We start from the raw sequence: 21,837 nt of genomic DNA, 5'->3' as shown, positions 1-21,837 counted from the left end.
GGTTCCCTCAGTAAAATGCAGCTGGAGTTCTGGTCAATCAGTTGGCTATAATTGCATTGGTGTCACAGGATGGTCCTACTCTACATGCCTGGCTAGAATCTGTAAGTTAAATTTATCAGAACAACAGCAAGAGGACACTAAGCATAGTTCAAGAACACAGGCTTGGCTGGAGGCTGTAGAAAATAGAAAAGGTTCTTAGATTAGATTTGGAATGGTGTATAGCTCCTAGGACTCTGATACAAGCAGTATGAAATACCAAAATTGTGTGTGTGTGTGCACATTAACCCTGAGAATAACAGCATGAATTCATACAGTTCTTTTAATGCTATAATTATTAAGTTTCTCCCATTTTATATGGAACATGGCCATTGACTTCAATAGTTTACATCCGGCTGGGAAGGTTAGACTAGCCAAATGATATTAAATGGAAATTTAGTAGTGATGATGAGAGATTACAAACTATAGGTCGTGGAAACCTAGAGTTATGTTCTACCCAAGGTTATGGGCGAAGCCTAATTGCTTGGTAGTAATTTGGCTTCAAAGATTTTTCTTTCATCTTTCACACAGCTGACCAAGAGGAGGAAGCTCACCCTGAATTCAAATTTGGAAATGAACTTTCTGCAGATGACTTGGGTCACAAGGAAGCTGTTGCAAATAGTGTCAAAAAGGTCAGACTCTTCGTATCCCTTTTCTTTAATGACTCTCAAGAAGTAGCTACTGCTATTTATGTGATTTTGGAAATGCAACAACTACAGGAGAATTACATAGTCTATAGTTCCCTTCTCATTGGTGTGGACAAAAGTCCCTGCTGCCTGCTGGGTGACTAGAAGTTCACACACACACACACACACACACACACTCACACACACAATGAAAAGGGTGTTAAAATTAAGCATGTTCAGTGTCAATCACTATCCATTTAGCTAGTGCCATTAAAAATATTATCATTTAGGCTGGCACCATGGCTCACTTGGCTAATCCTCTGCCTGCAGTGCCGCCATCCCGGGTTCTAGTCCCAGTTGGGGTGCCAAGTACTAGTCCTTGTTGCTCCTCTTCCAATCTAGCTCTCTGGTGTGACCCGGGAAGGCAGTGGAGGATGGCTCAAGTGCTTGGGTCCCTGCACCTGCAAGGGAGACCAGGAGGAAGCACCTGGCTCCTGGCTTCGGATCAGCTCAGCGCCAGCCATAGCGGCCATTAGGAGAGTGAACCAACGGAAGGAAGACCTTTCTCTCTGTCTCTCTCTCTCATTGTCTATAATTCTCTGTCTCTCTCTCTCACTGTCTAACTCTGCCTGTCAAAAAAAGAAAAATATTATCATTTATCACATTATTGTAGATGGGCAGAAAACAAAATCCCAGTGGCACCGATTAACCTGTTGCAATCATAAGGGAGTTGACCTCAAAATATTCAAAGTAAAGTCCTCAGTAAGGAAGTTAGCAGTTTTACTAGTTATGCAAGGATACTTCAAAAAGTTTGTGGAAAAGTATAATTAAAAATTAGGTTTATTTTGATGCAAAACATTTATAAATTCATGCAGTTTTTTCATAACATGCATTTACATGAATTTTTGGAAGACACCATTGTACATCTAATTCCTAATATACATGCATAAAAATATTTCAGACTATTCACCCAAGAAAGATTACCATGTACCTACCTTTATTAGGTACAGTCTAAGCCATTGCAGTCTGTAAGGGTCAAAACAAAATTGCTGGGGCCAGCAGTGTGGCTTAGTAGGCTAAACCTCTGCTGCAGTACCAGCATCCTTTATGGCTCCAATTCGTGTCCTGGCTGCTCCTCTTCCAATCCAGTTCTCTACCATGACCTGGGAAAGCAGTGCAAGATGGTCTAAGTGCTTGAGCTCCTGTCACATGGGAGACTCAGAAGAAGCTCCTGGCTACTGGCTTCAGATCAGCTCAGCTCCAGCTGTTGCTGCCATTTGAGGAGTGAGCCAGCAGACAGAAGACCTTTCTCTCTGACTCTCCCTCTCTCTGTAACTCTATCTTTCAAATAAATAAATAAAATCTTAAAAAAAACCACTTGTTTTCTTCCCTTAGGCTGATTATAATCTAGAGAAGTGGGTAGGGATCAGACCAAAAACAAATAAGTAGTCAAGCTTAATTATAGCTTTTAATTATAGCTTACAATGAGTTCTATCATGAAAATTAAAATGAGCACTAAAATGGAGAGTGGGGGCCGGCGCTGTGGAGCAGCGGGTTAATGCTCTGGCCTGAAGTGCCAGCATCCCATATGGGTGCCGGTTCTAGTACCGGCTGCTCCTCTTCCAATCTGGCTCTCTGCTATGGCCTGGGAAAGCAGTAGAAGATGGCCCAAGTCCTTGGGCCCTTGCACCCGTGTGGGAGACCTGGAAGAAGCTCCTGGCTCCTGGTTCCTGGCTTCGGATTGGCGCAGCTCCGGCCATTGTGGCCATCTGGGGAGTGAACCAGTGGATGGAAGACCTCTCTCTCTGTCTCTACTCTCTCTGTAACTCTTTCAAATAAATAAAATAAATCTTTTTTAAAAAATAAAATGGAGAGTGATGAGATGGAAGGAATAAGAAAACCAGGACCCAAAGTGGAATAAGGAATCTGCCACACACAGAGATAGAGGAGTAACTTTCCATGAAGAGACTACAACAATAACACTAACAAAGGTGATGTGAGTAGAGTGAACTGAATAAAGGATAGAGGGGCCAATGTGGTACAGCAGATAAAGCCATGGACTGCAATGCCAGTATCCCATAAAGGTATCAGTTCAAGTCCTGGCTGTTCTACTTCGAACCCACTCCCTGATAATGGCCTAGGAAAACCAGCAGAAGATGACCCAAGTGTTTGAGTCCCTGCCACCCATGTGGGAGACCTAGTTGAAGCTTCTGGCCCAGCACTGGCCATTTCAACCTTCTAGGGAGTGAAGTAATGGATGGAAGATCTCTCTGTCTCTCCTTCTCTCTCTCTGTTTCTGACTTCCAAAACAAATTTAATAAAATAAAAAAAAAAATGAGGGATAGAGTAAAACAGGGTGACAAAGGGCAGATAAGTAGGAATGAGATGATGGAAGATTTTGGAGGTGTTTAGGAGAAATTCAAATTGTAAGTGAAAAGTGAAGGCATTGAAAAACTTTAAAAGGGGGTCAGAGTAGCCTGATAAAGGTAATAGAAACCCGATCACCTGAGCATTACACTTCTTCCCAGGGTCTGCATTAGCAGGGCTCTGGAGTCAGGTGCCAGAGCCAAGTACCAAACCCAGGCACTCCAGTGTGGAACACCAGCATCTTAACCATTATGCTAGCTGCTTGCTGCGCCTGATATGGGTTTTCAAAGCTGGCCAGGGTTACTCAGCGGCGACAGATTTAGAATGAAATAGAGTGGAGGCCGGCGCTGTGGCTTAACAGGCTAATCCTCCACCTTGCGGCGCCGGCACACCGGGTTCTAGTCCCGGTCAGGGCACCGGATTCTATCCCGGTCGCCCCTCTTCCAGGCCAGCTCTCTGCTCTGCCTGGGAGTGCAGTGGAGGATGGCCCAAGTGCTTGGGCCCTGCACCCACATGGGAGACCAGAAGAAGCACCTGGCTCCTGGCTTCGGATCAGCGAGATGTGCCGACTGCAGCGGCCATTGGAGGGTGAACCAACGGCGAAAAGGAAGACCTTTCTCTCTGTCTCTCTCTCTCACTATCCACTCTGCCTGTCCAAAAAAAAAAAAAAAAAAAAAAAAGTGGAAGCAAGAAAAGCTGTTAGGACAGGATTGGAAAAGAAGATAGCAACAAATTGAGATGACAGGGCTAAATGGTTTCAAGATATGTTAAGAAAGCTGGAGTAGGCATATGATGCAATGGTTAAGATTCCACTTAGGACATCCTTATCAGAGTGTCTGGGTTCTAGCCCTAGCTCTGCTTTCTACCCAGCTCTCTGCTAATGTGAACACTGGAAAGCAAGTAGGCAACAGCTGAAGGAGTTATGTCCCTGTCACTATGTGGGCGGCCCAGATTGAGTTCCCAGCTCCTGGCTTCAACCTGGACCTAGCCCTGCTGTTGTGGGCATGTGGGAAGTAAACCGCCACATGGAAGTTCTGTCTGTTTCTCTATGCGTCCCACTGCCTTTCAAATAAAAACATTTAAACTAATTTAAAAAGATATATTGAGAATCAAAAATGGCACAAGTTTCTGTAGCCAAAAGTCATATTAATTCTTCTGGTATATAAAACAGTGAAATAATCAAATCTTTTCAGTACTTTCTTTTCTCCATGGATTTATGGCCTCAAAAATTTCCTATCTTAACAAGTAAATGAAGTAACACATCTGCATAAATTTACAAAAACATACATATGGCTACTAAATTTGTGATTTTGCCCCACAGGGAAGTAAACAAATTAATTTCTTTCTCTAATTTAGGCCTCAGATGATCTTGACCATGAAAATAACAAAAAGGTAACCAAATAATTCCACTGTAAATTGACTTTTCATTTTGAGACACCCATATGTGGCCCTCTAATACTAACATTTTGAACTGAGTGTTCTTATTCCTCCATCTCCCCCCAGCCTTCAGATCATAAGTCCTAGTGTTTATGGACTAATCACTGGCAAGCTGGAGCCAGGTGCTTCTCCTGGTCTCCCATGCGGGTGCAGGGCCCAAGGACTTGGGCCATCCTCCACTGCCTTCCCGGGCCATAGCAGCGAGCTGGCCTGGAAGAGGGGCAACCGGGATAGAATCCAGCACCCCAACAGGGACTAGAACCCGGTGTGCCAGCGCCGCAAGGCGGAGGATTAGCCTGTTGAGCCATGGCGCCAGCCAGATATTAGTCTTATTGTAAGAAAGGTAGGGTCACATTTTTCAGTTTCTTTTGTTCAAGTTTATTTTTTTCATTGACAAGTAAAATTGTATGTATTTGTGGTATGCAGTTTGATGTTTTGAAGTATTGTGCATTGTGGACTAGCTAAATCTAGCTAGTGAACATGGGTATTACTGCATAGAGTTATTTCAGTTTCTTTTATGCTCTAATATTCTTCATGATAGTCAAAGTGGAGTTATCTAAGATAACATGGTTTATTATACAATAATGACACTGATGACAGTCACAGGCAGAAATTTGCTTTGTGAATTGACTCATGAACTCTGTACCTAACTGCCTGTGAAGTCCTGTCTCCTTTGGAATGAGACCCTATCTGCACACTGTTGTCAGTATTACATTTTAAAGAACTGTGGATAAATCAGTTCAGAGCCCTCTTCTAAAACTTTTGTGAATATCCTCTTCTTTTATACTAACTAGAATTTCTTTTTGTAAAAACCCATTGTCTTTAAAAAAAAAAAAAGATGAATTATCTGAGAGGCAGAGTTACAGACAGAGAGAGGGAGAGACAGAGAGAGAGATCTACCATCCACTGGTTCATTCCCCAAATGACCACAATGGCCAGAGCTAAGCTGATCTGAAGCCAGGAGCCAGAAGCTTCCTCTGGATCTCCCATATAAGTGCAAGGGTCCAAGCACTTGGGTTATCTTCCACTGCCTTCCCAGGCCATAGCAGAGAGCTGGGTTAGAAGAGGAGCAGCCAGGACTTGAACTGGAGCCCATATGGGATGTTAGCACCATGGTGCAGGCTTAACCTACTAAACCACAGCACCAGCCCCATGTATTACATTTTATTTTTTTTCAAAAAATTTTTAACTTTTATTTAGTAAATATAAATTTCCAAAGTACAGTTTATGGATTACAATGGCATTTTCCCCCCATAACTTCCCCCCCACCCGCACCCCTCCCATCTCCCGCTCCCTCTCCCATTCTATTCACATCAAGATTCATTTTCAATTATCTTTATATACAGAAGATCGATTTAGTATATATTAAGTAAAGATTGCATCAGTTTGCACCCACACAGAACATAAAGTGTAAAAGAACTGTGGATAAATCAGATCACAGCCCTCTACTAAAATGTATGTAAATACCCTCTTATTTCTTTTTTTTTTTAGCCATTGTCTTTTTTTTTCTTTTAAAGATTTATTTATTAATTTGAGAGAGAGAGTTACAGAAACAGGGAGATACAGAGGGAAAGGTCTTCCATCCCCTGGTTCATTCCCCAAATGGCCACAAAGGCCAGAGCTGGGACTGTTACAAAGAGCTTCTTTCAGGTCGCCCATGCAAAGGGCAGGGGCCCAAGCACTTGGGCCATCTTCCACTGCTTTCCCAGGCTGTAGCAGAGAGCTGGATTGGAAGAGAAGCAGCCAGGACTAGTATTGGAACCCATATGGGATGCTGGCACTGCAGGCAGAGGCTTAACCTACCACACCACAGCGTCTGTACCTACTAGAATTTCTTAAGGTATTAGTGTCAGCACTGCACAGGTTGATTGATATTTGGTCACTACCATTTATTTGCAGTTATTTTAACCCTCAAGACCTCAGTCCTCTAAAGTGTCATTGGGTAGTGCTTTAATCCTCATGACACTTTGCTGACAGCAATGAGCTTGGACAAGAATTCATCCCAGCCGGCGTCGTGGCTCAACAGGCTAATTCTCCACCTTGCGGCGCCGGCACACCGGGTTCTAGTCCCGGTCGGGGCGCCGGATTCTGTCCCGGTTGCCCCTCTTCCAGGCCAGCTCTCTGCTGTGGCCAGGGAGTGCAGTGGAGGATGGCCCAAGTGCTTGGGCCCTGCACCCCATGGGAGACCAGGATAAACACCTGGCTCCTGCCATCGGATCAGCACGGTGCACCAGCCGCAGCGTGTTGACCATTGCGGCCATTGGAAGGTGAACCTTTCTCTCTGTCTCTCTCTCTCTCTCTGTCCACTCTGCCTGTCAAAAAAAAAAAAAAAGGATTCATCCCAGTGCCTGGCACTCAATACTGGTGCTATTTGTTATCACTAAACACACAAGAAGGAAGCAGATTTCATGTCTATCCTGATTTTGTGGACAACTGAAGAGAATGATTAAAAGCAAATGGCAGCCGGCGCCATGGCTTAACTGGCTAATCCTCCACCTTGCGGCGCCGGCACACCGGGCTCTAGTCCCGGTCGGGGCACCGATCCTGTCCCGGTTGCCCCTCTTCCAGGCCAGCTCTCTGCTGTGGCCAGGGAGTGCAGTGGAGGATGGCCCAAGTGCTTGGGCCCTGCACCCCATGGGAGACCAGGAGAAGCACCTGGCTTCTGCCATCGGAACAGCGCGGTGCGCCGGCCGCAGCGCGCCAACCGCGGCGGCCATTGGAGGGTGAACCAACGGCAAAAAGGAAGACCTTTCTCTCTGTCTCCCTCTACTGTCCACTCTGCCTGTCCAAAAAAAAAAAAAAAAAAAGCAAATGGCATCATTTGATTATTTGATTACTCATCTCATGTTTTTATTGGTGAAATCATCGCGATGGTTTAGAATGCACAGATTGTTTAGACATCAGTCACGGCAGACAAATAATCTGACTGTTTTATGCTCATGGGTGGCTTCAGGTGACCAAGTAGTTTGTCCGCCTAGATTCAGTCCATACAGGAAATTTGTCTTTTCTAAGTCTTCTGCAAAATGTTGATCTCTTTGGAAGGCATTATTTCTTGTTACTGGTTTTGTTGTTTTTTTCGGGTTTATCAAGTAGTAAACTAAAATAATTAATTTTCTTTTCTGCTATGTGTAGAGTAATGCAACTTCAATATATCCCATGTAGTGAGTTAACAGACTATTTTAAAAACAAGCACTTCTTACAAAGTACCATAGGGGCCGGCCCAGCACTGTGGTGTAGCAGGTAAAGTTGCTGCCTGCAGTGCTGGCATGCCATATGGGCTCCAGTTTGAGTCCTGGCTGCTCCACTTCCAATTTAGCTCTCTGCTATGGCCTGGGAAAGCACTGGAAGATGGCACAGGTGCTTGAGCCCCTGCACCCACATGGAAGACGTAGAAGAAGCTCCTGGCTCCTGGCTTCAGATCAGTTCAGCCCCAGCCATTGTGGCCATTTGTGGAATGAACCAGTGGATGGAAGACCTCTCTCTCTCTCTTTCTCTCTCTCTCTTTCTCTCTCTCTCTCTCTCTCTGCCTCTGCTTATGCATAACTCTGCCTTTAAAATAAAATAAATTTTTAAAAAATCCCATGGGAAAATAGAATGAAAAGATTATTAAAAACAAAAGTACTATAAACCACTTGAATGTTTGACTTCAGTTATGGAGTTCTGCTACTATAAAATATGGTCCCAGACCAGCCAGATCAACAGCCCGGGAACTATCCATGGAAAGGCAAATTCTTGGTCCTCACTCAGACTCATCTCTCTACAAACTGTGAGGGCTGGGAGCAAGAATCTGTCCTAACAACCTGTCATAACACCTGCAGGCAATTCTGATGCTCACTAAACTTTGAGAATCATTGTTTTTTACCCTGTGCCTCAACATATGAAAATATAAATGATAATACCTGGTATACAGAAGAGATATGGTATCTTCAAAAACTTTGTGGAAACATGTTTTTGCACCAAAATAAAATAATCATCTAGAAATTAATTAATTAGTTGAAGGGCAGGGAAAGAGAGTGAGAGCAAGAGAGAATTATCCATTTGCTGGTTTGCTCCTCAAATCTCCTTAATAGCCTGAGACTAGGCCAGGCCAAAGTCGGGAACCAGGAACTCAATCTGGGTATCTGAAGTGGGTGGCAGGGGCCCAAATACTTGAGCCATAACCTGCTGCCTACCAGGATGCACATTATCAGGAAGCTGGATAGTAAGTGGAGTTGGAACTCAGACTCAGACATCTGCTATGGGATCTGGGTGCACCAAACACCTATTCCTAAACTTATCTTTTAAATCCATTGTTCCACGAACTTTTCGAAGTACCCTTGTATTGTACAGCCTTGCTGTGACAACAGTTATAGTTTCTTGAGGATTTTAATGTTCTTTAAAACTCCAAAAAATGTCCTAAAAATGTGAAGATATGCCTAATATTTTATGATTATTTTCTTTTGCATTATTTGGGAGATTTCCACTTTTTAAATTGTTCTTTAATACAATGGGGGGGGTCTTATTTTTCAGTTTGTGTGTGTATGTATGTGCAAAATATCTTTAGAAAGAAAGTCTGTAGCATATATCTGTAGATCTTGTAGAAGCCATCAACTCTTATGTTCTCTTCTTTGTGCTCACAGGGCCTGGTTACTGTAGAAGATGAGCAGGCGTGGATGGCATCTTATAAATATGTAGGTGCTACCACTAATATCCACCCATATTTGTCCACAATGATCAACTACGCACAGCCTGTAAAGTTTCAGGGTTTCCATGTGGCTGAAGGTAACACTACAGGTTAAATGCAATAGCCTTTTTTTGTCTGCTTTTCTTTCATTTTGCTAATGAGCTCTGATCTGACTTAGTCCCATCTCACCTTATAATTGGCATGTCCTTGGCATGGGGTGGCATTGCACTGTCATTCCCAAAATCAACCACAAGGTGGCTCTGAAAGACTGTGAACTTCTATTGGATTCCATGTTTTATAGGACTTTTTAAAACTAAAAGTTGATAACAAAAAGCATACAAGGGGTCTTCAAAATGTTCATGGAAAGTGGGTATTCTGAAAAAATTATGCATACTTTTTATTTTTTTGCCAAAATAAAAACATCTTTTAATTCCATTTTTCTCATGAACTTTTTGAAGCATGCTCCTATACAAAATTTTAAAAATTGTTCATAATCATTTCTGGGATAGTGGAGCCATCATGAAAAATACTTTTTTCAGGGATTACCCTGGCAATTGGAGTACATGTAGTTTATTTAATGACTCCAAGTTTAATTCACAGTTTCTTTATCTTAAAGTTAATGGTCTCCATCCATAGGGTATTAAAACTAGGAACTCCTGACATGATCACGTAGTGTTCACCACCAAGCTTTCCGACTCAGGATGTTTAGAGCCTTACTTTTCTGAGTGCGTCTTTGCTTTTCTTTTGCAGAACGCAATATTCATTATAACATGTCTTCTTTTAATGAATCAGTTGGCCTTGGCTACTTGAAGACACATGCAATTGAATTTGTAAAGTATCCTTTATATAACAAGTGGAAGGAGGGTTTGGTGTGCTTTGATGTGGCAGAAGTCTCTAAAATAGATAAATATCTGTGATTTCGTTTTGGTTGTAGCACCAATAAAATATCACGTGTGAAAGACCATGGCAGCTCTGACAGTTTGCTCCGACGTGAATGGTTTTTATCATCTCCAGGATGGCCTGTGATTTCCCACTTCAGCATCCCTGACCAAGGTGGAATTTGTGGCTTTCCTCTACATGTTTGTCATTGGTAGTTTAACCCTTGATTGCTTTAGCTCTTGGTTGTGTATTTCCCTCTGCTGTAGTACTGTTGTTTTTCTATCTTCCTTAATAAGTTACACAGTTATAACAAACGGCAAATGAGTCGCATTTACCCAAAGGGAGGCCGAGTCGATTCCAGTAATTACATGCCTCAGATTTTCTGGAACGCTGGCTGCCAGATGGTTTCACTGAACTATCAAACCCCAGGTAAGGAGTGATGTCCAGTGACCTCGAATTCCATGAGAATGCTTTGACAGGACAGTGCCACAGTGCCCTCAATTAGCTGTGAGCATTAAAAAGAAAAGGAAAAAAAAAAGAGGCAAGCATCTGGCAAAACAGTGTGTTCTCAGATTTATATAATGGTGAAATATTGAAAACCCAGAATAGAGCAATAAAACAATGGTAGAAGATAATTCGTTTTGATTTAAATTCAGATTCCTTTAATTAAATCCATGACTATTCTAATAAGCATTATCACCTATCCCAAATTATTTTGTCATTTTTCTCCCTTTTTGATCAAACTTCTTACATTAAAAGGAAAAACTTTGGGTATTAATGTCCAATAACCATGATGCACTTCTCCTTTGCAAAGTTCCCTGGTCACTGTGAACATTTAGCATATATGAGTGTTATGGTGGCAACTCATAGTAAAAATACAGAATGTTATCAGGTAAACTCTAAATTTCAGTGGAAGGAGTTATAGACTCTTAGAGCTATTGATCTACAAATTGGTCCTCCAAAGTGTATTCAAAAGCAGATTTTTTTTTTTTTTTTGACAAGCAGAGTTAGACAGTGAGAGAGAGAGAAAGGTCTTCCTTCTGTTGGTTCATCCCTCAAATGGTCGCCACGGCCAGCACACTGCACTGATCTGAAACCAGGAGCCAGGTGCATCCTCCTGGTCTCCCTTGCGGGTGCAGGGTCCAAGCACTTGGGCCATCCTCCACTGCACTCCCGGGCCACAGCAGAGAGCTGGACTGGAAGAGGAGCAACTGTGACAGAATCTGGCGCCCTAACCGGGACTAGAACCTGGGGTACCAGCGTCACAAGCAGAGAATTAGCCAAGTGAGCCACAGCGCCAGCCTCAAAAGCAGATTTCTAAAATATAAATATTCTTTTTCCTTTTGGAAGGAGAGGAACAAATTTTTATAAATGCATAAGCAAATTTTTTAAAGTTTTCAAGGTTTACCTAAGAGTTAAGGACTACAATATTTAAAATACAGATAAAAATATGAAATAGAATAGATAGAAATTCTCCACAAAACCTATTCATTTTATATGGTTAATGCTACAACACGGTTTGTAAAATTGGTAAAATAAAACAAAAGCCACAACCAACAATCCTTTTTTTCCTTCATCCTTTGCCACATGAGGGCACCATTCGTATTTCCCGACTGAAGGCCTTTACCTTTCCCAGTCCACCCAGCAATGGGTGTACCTTACTGCCTGCTGTCATGGATGCAAGTGACTGTATTTCCCACCCTTTGATCAAGCCTTCTCAGTCAGGAGAAGCTTCTGCTACTGGAGTCAGCATTGACACTGCACAGTCCTGGCTGTATTAGAGTTAGACCCGGCACGAGGACAATCCCCAGGAGTTTCTAGCAGGGGCAAAACGAAAGGCACTACTGACGTTACATACGTGAAAAAGGGTCCAACAATGTGCTCAGTTGTCGGTGGGTCTATAGTATGGATTACCCGATTCTAAAGCAGCATATTCACTAGGCCAGCTGAGGTTGGATTCCATCGTGTTAGCTTTACCTACAGCATTTAAATCCATGGCTTTACCCAAGAAGGTTTTATCCACTTGCAAAAGAAAGACCATAAGCCATGCCCTGCCTGGTTAGACTGCTGAGGAAGAATTCTCCCTATGTCTGACTCTGAGAATGAGCCAGTAATTTTTGCATGAGCCTCACTTAGTTCATGGTTTATTCTTTTTAATGGAGTTTGGTATTCATGCTGACCCTGTTTCCCTGGCGTCCCCCTCCTCCAGGAGCAGGATGCACATGCTCTCCCACTTCATATAGCAGCCCTCCACACTGAATGACCAACCATGTAACACATAGATGAATCCCATTTTGAAAGCAATTCTGGCATGAGCTTTATGAAAACATGTTTTGTGGTTAAATTAAAGACGAGGTCATTTCAACATGGAAAAAAGTTTTGTGCCTTAACACAAGTCAGCAGCGCCTCTGTGGTGTTAAAGACAGATCTTAGGGTACAGGAACAATCTGATTTCCATTGTTTAAAATCACCATGTCAGAATCTTCTTTGTCCAGGGAGATGAGATGCTAAATTATTTTTGTCTCTTGACAGATTTAGCGATGCAATTGAATCAGGGAAAATTTGAGTATAATGGATCGTGCGGGTGAGTAATGTGATTTAAACTGTTGTCACCTAGTGTCAAGAGTCCATACTAGAGCTATAATGAAACCATGTCATTTTTAATTAGCAGCTGCTGAGCGTGAGCTGAGTTTGAGGATTTCGATGGAAATAAAATCTCTGGATAGATTGTATTTGCAAATATACATTCTTAATCTACCCCATTTGGTTAGCAGGTTATTTTTTAACCTAGAGTGAAGTAGTTCATCCTACACACACACTCTAGAGTTTAATTCTTTCACTTTAGATTCAGTAAGAGAGGCTCTTTTATTTGGGACAGGTAATGATTTTTGCTTACTTGGATGTGAACTAGAGACATAAATACTAAATATGTGTGTTTTACCAGGACAGATACAGAAATGAAGTAATTTTCATACGTAATAAAGTTGTGGATGTCACGTTAAATTTAATTCAGCTGGGAATAAACCTTTGCCCTCTCTTGATTCTTTTGCATGTCATGTAAACAGAAGCTACCCAAGAATAATGGTATGAATTTTGTCTAGTTTACAGAAATAGAACTCTTTAGCAGCTATGAGTGAAGAAGTGAAAGATGAGTGTAATTCTGCAAAACACTGAAAGATTAAATGAAAACATGAAGTTAGAATTGTGTAGAGATGAAAAAAGCAATATGGCTGTTTTTTCCCTCATGTTTCTGTATTCATGTAGCACTTTCCTTCAAAATGTTTGTGGATAATGGAATCAAAAGATAAGTTTATTTTTAGTTCAAAAAGTTGTGAAATTCATGCATATGAAGTATCTTCAAAAAGTTCACAAAAATACACATAATGAGAAGACTATGCATGGATTTCAATAATGTTTTGTACCGAATAAATGTATTATTTAATTTCATTTTTCCATGGACTCCTGGAAGTACCTTCTTCCCAACTTGGAAAGTATTGCCATCTTAACAATATTTTATTCCTAATCAAGACACATTTAGGCCAGCGCCACGGCTCAATAGGCTAATAATCCTCTGCCTGCGGCACCAGCACACTGGGTTCTAGTCCCGGTCGGGGCGCCGGATTCTGTCCTGGTTGCTCCTCTTCCAGTCCAGCTCTCAGCTGTGGCCCGGGAGTGCAGTGGAGGATGGCCCAGGTCCTTGGGCCCTGCACCTGCATGGGAGATCAGGAGAAGCACCTGGCTCCTGGCTTCGGATGAGCACGGTGCACCGGCCACAGCGGCCATTGGGGGGTGAACCAACGGAAAAGGAAGACCTTTCTGTCTCTCTCACTGTCTAAATCTGCTTGTCAAAAAAAAAAAAAAAAAAAAGACACATTTATTTAGGTCTTCTTTAATTTTTTAACTTTTTTTCCGGTTTTCAAAGTAAATGTACTTATTTTTGTTAAATTTGCTCATAAGTATTTTATTCTTTTTGCTTCTCTGGTAAATTAAATTGTTTTTATTAATTTCAATATTGGATCGTTCATTGTTAGTGAATAGAAATAAATATAATTGATTTTCATGCATCAGTCATGTATCCTGCAATTGTGCTGAACTCCTTAATTCTTTTTTTTTTTTTTTTGTAAAGATTTCATTTATTTGAGAGGTAGAGTTACAGGCAGTGAGAGGGAAAAACAGAGAGAAAGGTCTTCCTTCCATTTGTTCACTCCCCAAATGGCCGCAATGGCCAGAGCTGCGCCAATCGGAAGCCAGGAGCCAAGTGCTTCTGCCTGGTCTCCCACCTGGGTGCAGGGGCCCAAGGACTTGTGCCATTTTCTACTGCTTTCCCAGGCCACAGCAGAGAGCTGGATTGGAAAAGGAGCAGCTGGGATTAGAACCGGCGCCCATATGGGATGCCAGTGCCGCAGATGGAGGATTAACCTACTGTGCTACTGCATCAGCCCCACGCTCATTAATTCTAATAGTTTTTTTCAGTTAATTCCTTAAGCTTTTCTATATGCAGGATCATACTATTTGTGAATAGAAATGTTTTTGCTTTTTTATTTCCAGTCTAGATGTCTTTTATTTCACTTTTTTGTCTAATTGTCCTTATTAGAAAGTAGGAAAAAAATCAACCCTTAATTTCGCCTGCCTCTAACTGAAATTTCACATCTCCTTTGATTCTGAGTGTAATCTGAAAGCCACAATAATTTTCATGGTACTGTGAATATAAATGTAAAATATTTTCATATGTCATTTATGTTGTTATTGATCTCACAAAATATTTTTATGCATATCAGTACTTTGAAAATATAGTAGACATCAGACTTATCAGATCTCAAAACTCAATGTATTAATAAAAGGATCATTGATAAAGAAGTAGAATGTCAGATACAGTTTTTGTATCTTGATGATGTTTTTGTATCAGCTATGATGATTGAGTTTTCATTGTTTTTATCTTGTGGAATAAGTTGTGATCTGTCTAACAGGCCTATGGTATAAGATAAATGTCAAGAGAAGAGGATCATCCTAGTCCCACTGAGGCTGCAATCTAGGAAACATTCTGATGAACTTTCGTATTTTCCAAAATGACAGTACCTTCTGCCTAAAAATCTAGCCCCTAAGTTACTGATGGAGAAAAACAAGTATTTAGTATTTCAAATAGTAGGTGTTTCATCTTTATAAAAAGATACTACTATAATAAGTTCCTGTGCTTTGGTCCTACTAGGTACCTTCTCAAACCGGATTTCATGAGGCGGCCTGATCGAACATTTGATCCCTTCTCTGAAACTCCTGTTGATGGTGTCATAGCCGCTACTTGCTCAGTGCAGGTAAGGACCCTGCTCTCCCTAGTGCAGAGTAAATTTATATACAGAAAGTCCTGAAGAAATCACAATAAAAATATTTATTGTCAGATTGTAAGATCCAAGTGTTGCTCTCCACTTTGATTAAAAATCCCCCTTTTATGAGACACACTTTTTCACTGGTAAAATTACTAGCAACCTTGAAAAAAAAGCACCATAAGGTACCAAATATGTGCTTCTATGTATATGAACTTTTGGAGAATGAACACTATAGTGACAGAGAGTAGATCAGTGGTTGGTTGCCTCTGGACAGAGGTGAAGGGAGGGATAAGATTAGGAAAGGGCACAACAAAACTATCAGGGATGATCGAAATGTTTGTTATCCTAATTGTGGTGACAATTTCATAGATGTACTTACTTGTCCAAACTTATCTAAGCATGCACTTTAAATATATGTAGTTTGTTCTGTGTCAGTTATGCCTCAAAAAAAAAAAAAACTATTTCAAAATTGTTAGCTGTTAGAGAAAGAAAAAAAAAAAACCCTAAAACATGAGTAGTCATTTGGAAAGCATATGAAAAATAATCTCTCCATAGCTTTATAGTAGGTAGAATTTACCATTGTTCTTTACAAATATATAATGCTGTCATGATTGACCAGTGTTAATATCAGTGCAGCCTAACAGTCAAATTCCAGCATTCCTTTTCTCAGTGTACCTCTTTTCAAAACCTTTAAAATAACTCAGTACTAAGTATGGCGTAACAGATGGCCAGAGCTCTGAAGGGACCTTAGGGTGTATCTGAATCCATCTTTTCATTTCATAGGTGTGGACACATAGTTGAAATGAAGATGCTGTGAGCACTATTTCCTTATATTATGTGATTCATGTACGTTTTCCTCATTATTTTTCTAGACAGTTACGGAAGGTAGAACCTCTGCCTAGAACAGCTTTTTGCATGTAGTAGTTGCCCAATAATGTTTAGGTTTGTAAGTACTGAATGCATCATTTCTGTAGGTAATTTAAATTCTCCAAAATACAGAATTTCTTATATCCTGATTACTCTTTGTTACTACTGATTGCACTGATTGCACCAAGTATACTTTTCTTTCATCCTACTTCTGTGTTGTTACAGGTTATATCAGGTCAATTCTTATCAGATAAGAAAATTGGCACATACGTAGAAGTGGATATGTATGGATTGCCGACTGACACCATACGTAAAGAATTCCGAACACGTATGGTTATGAACAATGGACTCAATCCAGTTTACAATGAAGAATCATTTGTATTTCGGAAGGTAGGGCATTCTTAGTGAGTCTCACCTTCTCCTCAGTGGAGCCCCCCTCTTACATGGAAATGCCCAAGTTCCAGGTTTGCAATGCCCTGATAGGTGGACACCACCATAAATTAGAGTTCTTCCTTTCTTTGGCAGTAGCTATTATTTGCACCATTCCATTCGCCAAGAGGTCAGGTGAGATGCTGCACCCACAACTGAGGTCCATAAATGTCATTACAAATGGGTGAGTGGATATGGTTGTATCCCTCCAGAAAGTGTGGCTTCGCTTGTTATTCACAGGTTTTGTGCTTCATGTGCTATTTTCAGTGTTTTTCCTTTCCCTCTCATTACTGTATGCTGGATCCCAAGAACAATCACAGTGGTTCTCACTAATGTTCAGTTTTTACTTTCGTAATCTTTTTCCCTTTGCCACTGTCTCTGCTCTGTGAGGATGTGATGTAAACAGGTGTGATCTGTTATTTTTTTCCAATTTTTTCAATTTCATATATCTGGATTTGTTGCCAGTATTGCCAGCATGATAGCTAGAAGAATCCCTACACACATTTCTAGAGATCATAAAATTGAATCTTGCATGCTGTGATGAACAAGGAAATATCCAACTTAGTTTTTCTATGTAATAGTTCTAGCTCCAGCAACAAGATGACAATTCTGGAACCTTCCTTCTTCTTCAGAAGTTATATTGCCTTTCACTGCTATCAAGCGCTTTAAGTTTTGTTTTGTTTCTTATTATTGTCACTATTGCCTTTTGCATGAATCTTTTAAGACTGGCAGAGTGCAAGCATCCACTCATAACATGAGGAACAGGAATGAGCAAAGTTGACAGAATTTTAGTTGGATTTCTCCTCTTTGCCTTCATGAAGTTGAATTAAATTAACATCTCCACATACAAGTAGACAACTAATATATATTGTCCAGCTATAGACAGTATTTAGATAAGCTGAGATATCATGGTTGCTCTTAGCTAATAAAAGACTTTTCTGGACATTTGTTTTCCTTTGTCTTATAACCGTTTTGTAACTAAATAGAGATTCTGCCATCTGAAGTCAAATTTTTATGTCCGTGAATTTATATAGTTTGGAGATAACAGGAGTAGTCTTGAGATCAAAAGTATATTTAATGCTTCTCTGTTACTTATACAACTCTATTTAATGTCTCAAAATGTGTTGAAAATTGAGAAGTGTAAGAAACAAGTGGAATCCAGATTTATATATAATTTTTTTTATACATGATACATTTCTTTGAAGATACTCGCCATATTTTCAAAACCAGGCATAACTAGATGTCAGGTGTACCCCAGGTAGTAGATACATCACAGAATCAGAACATTGTCACTGGCAATCTCTGAGATTAAGGAATCACTTTATTCCTCAGAGTCTCTTTTTTCCTTACAGATTACATAGGTGGGTGTGGCGAAGGATGACAAAGGTTGGAGTGGTAATTTTCACATCCATTTCAGCCAGCATTTTTGATGGGCTGATTTCCAAGAAACCTGTTCCAGTGGCCCTTCTTATTGTCTCGGGCATTTTAGTTTACACAGAGTACTTTATGAATGCAAATGGATTATGAGTTTATTTTCCTTAAAGAACCATTTAAGAGTAGAGCAGGAACCGGTGACTAAAGCCACCACCTGCAGTGCCAGTATCCTATATGGGTGCCGGTTCCTGTCCCAGCTGCTCCACTTCCAATCCAGCTCCCTGCTAATGGTCTGGGAGAAGTAGAAGATGGCCCTGGTGTTTGGGCTCCTGCCACCCACGTGGGAGACGTGGATGAAGGTCTTGACTCCTGGCTTCAGTCTGGCCCAGTGCTGGCCATTGTGGCCATCTAAGGAGTAAACCAATGGAAGATCTCTCTCTCTCTCTCTCTCTCTCTCTCTCTCTCTCTCTCTCTCTCTGTCTTCCTCTATTTCTGTAACTCTGAATTTCAAAATAAACAAACCTGTCTTTAAGGGGACAAAAAGGGAGCAGAGCAGTGTGGGTGTGGTCCAGATTCCTAGAGATGTGGTGCTTGGGAGCTGCATTACAAAGATCTATGGAAAGTTCTGTGCTGTGTTTGCAGGTGATCCTGCCAGACCTGGCTGTCTTGAGAATAGCAGTGTATGATGACAACAACAAGCTGATTGGCCAGAGGATCCTCCCCCTGGATGGCCTCCAAGCAGGCTACCGACACATTTCCCTGCGGAATGAGGGAAATAAACCGTTATCACTGCCAACAATTTTCTGCAATATTGTTCTTAAAACATATGTGCCTGATGGATTTGGAGGTAAGATAAACATTTGAGTGCAGAATATGTTGTAGACAAAGTCCTAAATTATAAGAATAGAAGACATTTTGCCCATGGTTGAAAAAAATAATAAGGTCTTTTCGTGTCAGTGAAGCCAACTCTGGCAGCCTTGAAGAGTTCAAGGATAAAATGTAACCTCAGGGTTCATATAAGAAGTGGAAGGACAAGACCAGATTGTCTTTAAAGGCCTTTCTTGTTTTAAAATATGATAATTTGATGTCCTGTATTAATTTCTACAAATATGTTTTGTGATGGATACATTTACAACTACAGTCAAAGTGGGGAAAAAATAAAGAATGAGAAACTGTAGATTTCTTATCAATTAGTATCACAAGAAAGCTTAAATTGAGTGCAGCTATCAAAATGTGTACATTTTCTTCCAAATGCACAAGAGAGTTCAGTTTCAAAAAAATCCAAGTCATCAGCCCACACTGGCTTTACTAAGGTCATCAGTAGTAGGAATCATGACTAGACCGAGTCATAGGTTTGGCTTTACAAACCCCAGCTAAGGTAAGAACAATTTTTAAAAGATCTAAATTCTCAGTTTATTGATCCTTAAGGAAACAGGACAGCAGAATAACTATCAGATTAACCAAAGTTTCAAATCCAAGTCTCCACTTACAGCTGATGGTCCTGGGAACATGATGGAATCCCTCAAACCTTTCATTTCCTTAACTCTACAGTGAAGATAATACTTCTGTCTCCCTCATAGCATTCTTGTGAAGTGTTTACCTCTGTAGTACATATAGCAAGGTGTGTGTGTGTGTGTGTGTGTATAGACCCAGTTACAATTCCTTTACTACTCAACACTTCACTATTCTGTTTGGGAAATGTGGGGTTGTTTTGTTGTTTGAGTTTAGTAATATATGCTTCTCTAGAGGGCAGATTTTCTGCAATGAAGCATCATCTTTAGCAATCTGATTGTAAGTTCGAAAAGCAAATCAAACCATGAGGATTTTTCAGTCGCAAATTCACAGTAAACACTCCTTTCTTCCTCTCCTTAGTCTCTCATAAATAAAGGAATCATATTGGAAGCCACCACCACAGTAGCAGATATAAGAGCCCACAGAAGAAGGCTGGGAGAGGGAATTACGGGGCTGAGTACGTGGGTCAGAGAAGGAGGCAGGGCACTGGCACCTATGTGTAAGGGCTTGCAGCTTAGAAAGCCAAGGACTGTGTAATAAACATCTAATACATTGTGCAGATTTTACAAATGGTATAAATGCCTAAAGTACAGGATTTAAAAGCTTTTGCTTCTTTGTATGTTAAATTTCAAGTGAAACTCATAATTCTTTCTTGAGAAATTACTCATTTGATTAGAAAGGTAAAGAAATTATTTATAGAGCTCCTGTTTCATGCCAAGCACTTTATATGAGTCCAAAATTGTGAAATTGTTCAGATGTGAATATATGTAGATCTATGCTAGAGAAATATCTGTACTTATAATGCAACTTTTTGCCAGTGTTCACGTTTAAGTATGGATTCCAATTAATCTCTTCTTGTTTAAAAATTTATTTTATTTATTTGAAAGAGAGTTACAGAGACATAGAGAGAGGTCTTCCATCCAGTGGTTCACTCCCTAGATGGCCGCAATGACCGGAGCTACGCCAATCCAAGCCAAGAGCCAGGAACTTCTTCCAGGTCTCCCACATGGGTGCAGGGGCCTAAGGACTTGGGCCGTCTTCTACTGCTTTCCCAGGACATAGCAGAGAGCTGGATTGGAAGAGGAGCAGCCGGGACTAGAACCAGCGCCCATATGGGATGCTGCCACTTCAGGCCAGGGCTTTAACTCGCTGCACCGCAGCACCATCCCCACCAATTAATCTCTTCTAACATGTGGCTGCGGCCTCTGTCTTATTATCAGGAGCATTTGGCATTTCTGAACTGTGTTATGACTGCTCAGTTCTGCAGTGGATGTCAGCCTCAGATTCAACATTCAGACACAGTTTATTCAGGATTCTCTGGTCCCATCTCACTTTTTTCTTTCTAAAGATTTATTTATTTGAAAGGTAGAGCAACAGAGAGACAGAGATGGAGACGGAGACGAAAATGGAGACGGAGCTGGAGAGAAAGATCTTCCACTCCCTGGTTCTCTCCGCAAGTGGCTGCAATAGCCAGGAATGGGCCAGGGCAAAGCCAGAAGCCAGAAACTCCATCCTGGGCTTTCCACTTAGTTGGAAGAGGCCTAGGAAGCTGGATGGAAATAGGGGCATATGGGCTTCAGTATGGGATGCCAGCCCCACTAGCAGTGATGTAACCTGCTACACCACAACACTGGCCCCTGGTCCCATCCCTTTCCATTCTAAGAAACCAAGGGTAGGGACTATGAGGTCTAAGGGTCTTAACTGAAAATAGCAAAAGAAGAATTTGAGACTCCAAATGTGTCTCTTCTTTGTTTTTTTTGTTTAGTAAATATAAATTTCCAAAGTACAGTTTATGGATTACAATGGCTTCTCCCCCATAATTTCCCTCCCACTTGCACCCCTCCCATCTCCTGCTCCCTCTCCCATTCCATTCACATCAAGATTAATTTTCAATTCTCTTTATATACAGATCGATTTAGTATATACTAAGTAAAGATTGCATCAGTTTGCACCCACACAGAAACACAAAGTGTAAAATACTGTTTCAGAGCCTAGGGAGATTACTGACGCCATGAACAGGAGTATCAAATTGTTAAGTCAGCAACAGGAGTCACTGTATACTTACACCCCATGTGGGATCTGTCCTTAATGTGTTGTCTAATGTGAAGTGATGCTATAACTAGTACTGAAACAGTATTTTTATACTTTGTGTTTCTGTGTGGGTACAAACTGATGAGGTCTTTGCTAATTATATACCGAATTGATCTTCTGTATATAAAAAGAATTGGAAATGAAAAAAAACAACCTGGTGTTAAATTGGAAATGGCATAGAAAATTAATTAATTTTAAAAAAATATTATGTAGGATCTCTGTCTTTAATGTGCTG

General features: G+C 40.9%; 1 protein-coding gene across 1 annotated transcript in view; it reads left to right on the top strand.

Moving 5' to 3' along the window:
* The window catches only part of PLCB4 (phospholipase C beta 4), a 270,710-nt gene that overhangs the window by 201,800 nt on the left and 47,073 nt on the right, over positions 1 to 21,837 (top strand). The window contains exons 18-25 of the mRNA XM_062202283.1: positions 568 to 668; positions 9,086 to 9,227; positions 9,880 to 9,964; positions 10,313 to 10,437; positions 12,541 to 12,592; positions 15,215 to 15,317; positions 16,422 to 16,586; positions 18,642 to 18,846. Of these exons, the coding sequence (XP_062058267.1) occupies positions 568 to 668; positions 9,086 to 9,227; positions 9,880 to 9,964; positions 10,313 to 10,437; positions 12,541 to 12,592; positions 15,215 to 15,317; positions 16,422 to 16,586; positions 18,642 to 18,846 (978 nt within the window). The remainder of the gene's footprint in view (positions 1 to 567; positions 669 to 9,085; positions 9,228 to 9,879; positions 9,965 to 10,312; positions 10,438 to 12,540; positions 12,593 to 15,214; positions 15,318 to 16,421; positions 16,587 to 18,641; positions 18,847 to 21,837) is intronic.

This window comes from Lepus europaeus, chromosome 10 (assembly GCF_033115175.1).
Source record: "Lepus europaeus isolate LE1 chromosome 10, mLepTim1.pri, whole genome shotgun sequence".
Classification (NCBI taxonomy): Eukaryota; Metazoa; Chordata; class Mammalia; order Lagomorpha; family Leporidae; genus Lepus; species Lepus europaeus.
This window is presented reverse-complemented; position numbering and strand designations above follow the sequence as displayed.